Raw genomic sequence first — 7,810 nt, forward strand, 5'->3', positions numbered from 1 at the left:
AAAGAGGTAGGGGAGAGACAATGTTATTCATTGAAATAGATGCATTGATTTTAATGTAAATGTTGATTCATAATCATATTTGATTAATTAGACTAGATGCATTGATTTCAATGTAATTGTTGACTTCTAGTATTATTTAATTGGTTACAATAGATGCATTGTTTTTAATGTAGATGATTTTGAATCCTATTTGATTTCTTGCACTAGTTACACCGATTTCATTGTAGATGTTGACTTCTATTTCTATTTGAATGCTTGCATTACACGCATTGATTTTAGTAGATGTCGATTCCTAATTTAATGTAACTAAATGTATGACATACATTAATTTCAAATTAATTAGATTAGTAGTGTGCATGATTTCAGTATAAGCACAAAAAAAATTATTGACAACATGCATTGATTTTTGTATTACAATATTTCAACCAAAAATAAAATACTTGAATTTTCATCTTAAATAAAACGTTCGCTTAGTTGAAGTGTTTATTTCCTGAAACTGTAAAATATTTGTAGTTGGGTACATTATTATTATTCCCTTTTCGATCATTCAATATTGTTAGTCAATTTTCATTCAAGCGATGTAATAGAAAATAACTACTATTGAGTCTTACTTGGGGTTTAACACTAATAAGTCACAATGGTTGACTTTGGAGAAAGCTACTATTAACATTGGAGAGCAAGTGAGAAAAGGTATAACGTTCACTACAATAGCTTGAATTAAATATTTGAATTGTCTATGATTTCAACCACCCTTCTAATATGATCCATATGAAAGATGGAGAAACTAACTTACCTGGGGTTTAACACTAATAAGTCACAATGGTTGACTTTGGAGAAAGCTACTATTAACATTGGAGAGCAAGTGAGAAAAAGTATAACGTTCACTACAATAGCTTGAATTAAATATTTGAATTGTCTATGATTTCAACCACCCTTCTAATATGATCCATATGAAAAGATGGAGAAACTAACACATGTGACAATAAGAATACTAGAAAAAAAATCAGTTTAAGATTGCTTACAATGAAAACTGTTTGCAATTAACTACATTTATTCACATTTTATATCATTGTCGCTTTGTATTCATAATTTATATTTCATAATTTTTCACCATTCCATGTTTTTATCATTTTAGATGATTGAGCAAATTTAAAATTTAAATGGACAGATTAATCTTTGAGATAGTTAGCATATTTAGCATGGCCGTAGGAGTTAAACCATCCTAAATCTATCTTAATTATCGCTCTAGGTGCAAACCTTTCCTCAAATTCTAAGCTCAAAATCTGATCTCTTGATACTTGATATATTTGATATTTGAGTTTAAGATAAATCTAATTAACATTAATTACAAGTATTTTTTTGCTTATGTTAATTTGCAATCCTGTATTGTTTAATTTATTTAATAGTAATATGTAAAATTATTATATTTATATTTGTTCACTTTGAAAAATTATATTAAATTATTTTAAAAATTAATATATTTGAAATATAATAAATTAGAAAACAATAATTTTAAATCATATATATAAATAATTTGTTTCTAATCTTTTAATAAAAAAATCATGGAAATGTTGCAATTATTATGCTAAAGGGATGCGAAGAAGGCACCATGTAACTAGTTAATTCATTTACTAAATTTTTTATTTTCATACCAAGCAATACATTTAAGCGTATTTTATATTTGACTTGTTAATTAATCTTGGCCGTTGAATCTCATGTTATTCTCAGCCAACATTTGCTTAATATTCAACGGAGGTATTTCCTCAGAGTACAAGTCGTACCAACTAATTAGCCACCGCCAAAATCTCATATCTCGCCACGGGTCACAGTAAGTGGCGGCGATAGGTACACGGCCGAGACAACGTTCCGAAGTTTCATGAATTAAGGAGAGGTGCACCCTGCTACAGCCATGGTGATTATGACGTAAAATTACTCGTCTGACTGATTCACCCATTCGGGAGTCGGGACTCGGGGGGTAAGTTACATGGGCAAAATACTCCCTTATCTCGACTGCTTGAGTGTGATGCCGACCAACGTTGTTATCGGATGGATGGTTTTGCCGGGAACGTTGCACGGGTGGGAAGAGACGTATTCACCATTGAACAATTTTTGGTGGAAAGTTCATCAAGTTCAAGCAAAATATTTTTAGTCAATGTTCCTGATGCGACCATTTCAAATTTGATATAGTCAAATTCATGAAGCCTATCCTGCTTGCTGTTGCATATGGGTTTCCTATGTCATATTGACAAACACGGTATCCCACTTTCATCTGCCTTATATAATGGTATTCGGCGTATGGCAATATACATATTGGGATTTCTGTGGAAGATAATTGAACATTTTGCTTACAGCTGCAAAGGTTAAGCTGTTATTAAAGTCGTTAACTTGCCCAGCCTCTCTTCACTGGTTAAATTGTTATCACTTGAAAACCTAGAAAACCATAAACGATGCTTCGAATCCTACATCACCTGTGTTCAGTACTACGAAGGATGAGGCTGTTCCCTTCATCCTCGACAACTTCGAGGTGCCCTCTTTTGCAGGAAGATTTGACAAAGGCCTCCAGATACGAAAATATACCACTTGCGGCTATGTGGCAAGATATTCAAGGAGCAAACTCGTGGAATGGGTTATTAGATCCCATTAATCCAGTATTCAAAGCTGAGATTCTCAGATATGGTGATTTTGCAGAGTTGTGCTATGATACGTTTGATATTAAACTTTCCACGAATGATCTAGGTGGGTGTAAATACAGCCTTGATAAATTGTTTGAGAGTTGTGAAAGAACTGCTCATTCCGGAACTTCCTGTAGCGCCGGCTACGAAGTGACCAAGTATTTGTACGCGGAAACTGATGCACTGGGGAGGCCGGTAGAGCAATCTGTTTGGATTGGCTTTATTGCAGTCTGCACAGACGCTGAAGAGATACGAAGACTAGGGAGGCGAGATATTGTAGTAGCGTGGAGAGGAACTGAAACACGCCAAGAATGGATACAGGATGCTAGAGATATTTTAGTTCCTGCTCGATTATCTTTTAGCCGTTTCAAGCACAACGTTGTCAAAGCCGGATTTCCAACTACACCTCGTTTGAGGAACAAAGTCATGGGACACCGATTATCAAGTACAGCTAGTTTAAGCGATAAGGGTGTCCGAGTAGAGAAAGGATTTTTAAGCTGCTACATCTCTAAAGGAGAAGATTCAAGATGTGCCAGAGATACTGTTATTTCCGAGATTCTCAGACTGGTGGACAAATTCAAGGATGAAAGTTTGAGCGTAACTTTGACTGGACACAGCTTGGGAGCTGCCCTGGCAACGTTAAGTTCATATGACATAAAAAAAATTCTCAACTCAAACTTTCCGGAACGGCCCTTACCTGTGACTGCGTTGGCGTTCGCGAGTCCGCGCGTAGGGAATAGAGCATTTGCCATGCGAATGGGGGAGCTAGGAGTGAAAGTGTTGCGGTTGGTGAATAAGAGGGATGTTGTTCCCAAAGTTCCTGGATTTGTTTTCAACGAGAATTCATGGCGATGGTTAACAAAACTGTTGGATTGGCTTCCCTGGACATATTTTCACGTGGGTGTAAAGATTGTTTTGGACAACAATGACATCCGAAATCTTGATCCTGCTTACGCCCACAATTTAGTCGTTTATCGTCGTCTGATTGAAGGCTATGTCGGAGTGGGTAGACCTTTCAAATCTTTGGGGCGGAAATGGCCTGCTCCACTTGCTGCGGCCTATTAATTGAAGATCAGATTCATAAATCTGCACAAGAAAAAGAAAATGTAAGATTACGGACCGAAACAGAGCTTCCGTGATCGGAACACAAAAACCATGTAAGATTATCACCATGACCTTGTGAGCGAGTCAAGTGATCGGAACACAAAAACTTGGTATAGGATCAAGCTAGTTAGATGACTCTGTAGCCTAGTCTCTATTGTTATCATAGCTTTTGTAAGAGACCTAACGCGTATCTAACAGACTTGTTAAGAAGGTCGATTGCATCGTAGACTTAGAGATGGCAGAAACCTATAGATGTTAACGAACATTTTGGTGATTTGTTATGAAAATCCTAATTATATCATTGTAATGCAAGCTTGCTCAACACTCTGAAAAAATTCTTGATCTTTTGCTTCAGTACAATTTATGTCATCGCAGGGCACTATAAGAATTCTGTTTTTTTAATTTTTTAAATAAAAGAATTTCCTTAAAAATACTTGCCAAATTTTTTTATGAACACTTTTGGAACCATTCAGTATGATTTATTATAAAAACAAAATATTTAGATGTTCTTTAATCATTCTTGGAACTCCAAAATTTTTTCCTCATAAGAGGTTTGGAGTGATGAACAGAATATTATATATTATAGTACCTTGGGTTTTGAAGTAGTAAGTGGCAGGTTCGCCTACACTCGACCATGGGTACTCATCAATTACACCTGATTACACATATTTGATTCCCAATAGAATAGCCCCATCATGAACAGAGCGCTTATTATCTATGTTATTCTTGTTCCGACCTAGTATTTACAATGGTGGCTCAAGAGTTCACGCCGGCATACCTGCCATTTGAAGTAAATGACTTCCCCTGGTTGCGTATAATAGTTATTCCAAAAATAGAATAGTGGAATTTTAAGGATGAATCTGTAGAAATTTTGATTTACAGCTGTCAAACTTGAAGATTTTAAGTACAATTTCTAAATTTTGAGTCACACTTCTTAAAAAATATATTTTAAACCATTCAAAATTTAAAAGAAAATAAAAAAGAAATATTTTAAACTATTCAAAAAAAAAAAAAAAATGAAAATTAAATATACATATTTAATAATATTTTTTATAAATATTTTTGTTATAATTATATAAATTGAATAATTAATAAACACATAAGTATAGTTTCTAATACCTGTCAAAAATTTATCTCATTTTATATTACCAAATTTTAGAAAATAAATTAAAATTTTGATTAAATTCAATATTATTATTATTATTATTATAAAATAAATAATATATAACTTGAGTATATATATATATATATATATATATATATATATATATATATATATATATATATATAACCTTATCTATTTTATAGCGAAAATTTAATATTAAAAAAATATTATCGATTAATACTATGATTTACCAATATAATAGTTTATCAATACCTTATAGCTAAAACAGTTCTAAGTTATTTTCAAAATACTTTAAAAATTAAATACATTTATGAATATAATTAAAATAGTTCACTTCATCACTCATAATTTTGTTTTCTCAGTTTATTTCTCCAATATAATTATGAAGTAATACAAACCACAATTAATTTCATTTTTTTTAATAGATGGAGAATAAAAAATGAAGAAACCACTCACATGACAATACCTCTTTTAACCAATTAAAAAAATAATTCAATTAATCTTTACAATTAGTAATTCAATTACCATATACATTTTGGGTCACGACTATTCTTTTTTTTCCATTTGCCCATGTCAAAACCTATGAAAGCATTAACATTCATTCTAGTTTTACATTATGATTCATAATTTAAGGAATAAATTATTTTTTCCTTTAACTTTTATTTACCTATCCACGACTATTCTTTTTTTTCCATTTGCCCATGTCAAAACCTATGAAAGCATTAACATTCATCCTATTTTTACATTATGATTCATAATTTAAGGAATAAATTATTTTTTCCTTTAACTTTTATTTACCTATCCAATTATGAAGTGAAATATAGCACAACTAATCTCAACTTTTACGAATTGAGAATAAAAGAAAATGAAACCATTGGTACCACCATTTTTAACCAATAAAAAAATAATTCAATTAATTTTGGAAATGATCTCTATTTCTTTTTATAGTGACATCATTCTAAATTATTCAATTTTTTTAGTTATCTATTATTTTTTTCCCATTGTCTATGTGTAAAAGTTATCAAAACATTATTTAAAGCAATAAGATCTTTTTAACAAAGAGACATTTTGCTTGAGAAATCACTATCTAATTTTAGACTAAAATATTATTTATAAATAAACTGATTTATTCAGAATATAAAATAAATTTTAATTATACCCCAATACAAAAAAATAATATATAAATAAGGTTTATGTTTTCTTAATGTAATTATATAATTAATAAAAAATTAGTTTTTAAATATTTGAATGTATATTTCAATATAATTAATTTTTTAATGTAATTATATAATTAATAAAAAGTTAATTTTTAAATATTTGAATGTATATTTCAATATAATTACGCCGTAAGGCGTTCCCTCTGGAAACGACTCCCCTCTGGCATTACGTGTACATTTGTGGGCCTTCGATTTCTAATGTTAGACGATTAAAATAGTTTCAACCGTGCGATTAATTCTAATTACAACCATGTGATTAATTCCAATTAACCGTGCGATTAAGACTGGTAGCGGGTAGCGCTTGCTCTTCACTATCCATTGTCTGGAACACTTCTGCTACCAGAATGGCATTTTAAGTTCAATCGCCGGATGGCTTGTTCAGGGCCCAATTATAGACGTGTTTCCTGGTGTCAAATCTCGGTTAAAATTCATCACAACAAACATGGAAGTCGTATTCATCCTGGTAGGGTGGGAAATCATCGGCTGGAGATGTCTTATCTCTGTAGCGTACTATGGAAGATGGCAAAGCTGGAATCCAAATGAAAGATGGTATACCTATTTCTAGGTAGAGGACTTTTGGACCAGGTACATCGTTGAGTTGCAGGAAGCAGCATCCAAGAAGCATAAAAGTATTGTCGATGAAAAGGTAAATAAAATGATTGGCTTGAAAGGAATAATTTTTATGGGGTTTGTTGCGATGTGTGTATTGGCTGCAATTTTTTAAGGTTTACACTAGTAAACTCGGTTGGTTTATCGCAGAGTTTGTGTTTGATAATAGGCGTATGCAGAAAATATCCTCAAAGTTTTTATCAAAGCCGGGTGAAACAGAGGACGGGGATTTTTCAGAATACAGACCAATTTTGGAGAATGTGGACCTTCTATGGGAGGCTCCTTGGACCATGTTTGTAACAAACCAAAATTCCATCAAGAAAGCAAAGGAACTTGTGAAAGAGGGAAACATGGATGGTAGAGAATGCAATACCCTAATCTGGCTTCTGAGAAACTATAGAAAATCGACAGGATGTGTGGGTATACAGAGTTTGGATCCTGCAAAATTACAAAATAAAGCGGGTTTGAAGTTCTTGTGGAAAAGAGATCATGGCCCTGTATTAGATGTGGAAGAGCATTACATATACGTGAGAAAATCGTCATTGAAGCTAACAGCGGTTTCATTGGTCAATATAATCGTTCGGTTGTCACCTGATTGTGGGAGAAATGCTTTAAAAGCATACTCTGAGGCATGTGAACTGATGGATTTGGTGGAGGCCTCAGATCCTGCAACCGATAGCTTGCTGAGTAAAACGTCAGATAGTGTATTCAAAACATTACAGGAACAAACTGCAGAGAATGCTCTGGATACTACAAGTGTTGTATACATGGAAGATGCAGCTGCTACAATCGATAACCTTGTAGAAGAAAGTAGAAGGAAAGTTACGGTGATTGAACATGGAGGAGACTCTCTGGATTGGAAGAAGGCAGGGGCAGGGAATGCCTTATACAGATTATGCAAGAACATTGATTGCAGTTCAACAGGGAATTTTATGGAAGTGGTCGATAAATTACAGAGTGCTTTAGCAGACATTGTCGATGGTTGCATAGAGAGTGTGGGGAACGAGTTAGTGGATAACTGCACTAAATGGGCACAAGATTTCCAGGAAGGTTAAGTTGTTAAAAGCAGTTTACATAGCCGG

General features: G+C 33.0%; 1 protein-coding gene across 1 annotated transcript; it reads left to right on the top strand.

The window, feature by feature from the left end:
- The first annotated feature begins 2,489 nt into the window (after positions 1–2,489).
- LOC149143102 (galactolipase DONGLE, chloroplastic-like) lies at positions 2,490–3,737 on the top strand. The gene has a single exon (XM_089451673.1). It carries the CDS (start codon positions 2,490–2,492, stop codon positions 3,735–3,737), a length of 1,248 nt encoding a protein of 415 aa, XP_089307799.1.
- The last annotated feature ends 4,073 nt before the right edge of the window (positions 3,738–7,810 follow it).

This window comes from Pinus tabuliformis, chromosome X (assembly GCF_031772625.1).
Source record: "Pinus tabuliformis cultivar Carrire ecotype Pingquan chromosome X, CPIR1, whole genome shotgun sequence".
NCBI classification, from domain to species: Eukaryota; Viridiplantae; Streptophyta; class Pinopsida; order Pinales; family Pinaceae; genus Pinus; species Pinus tabuliformis.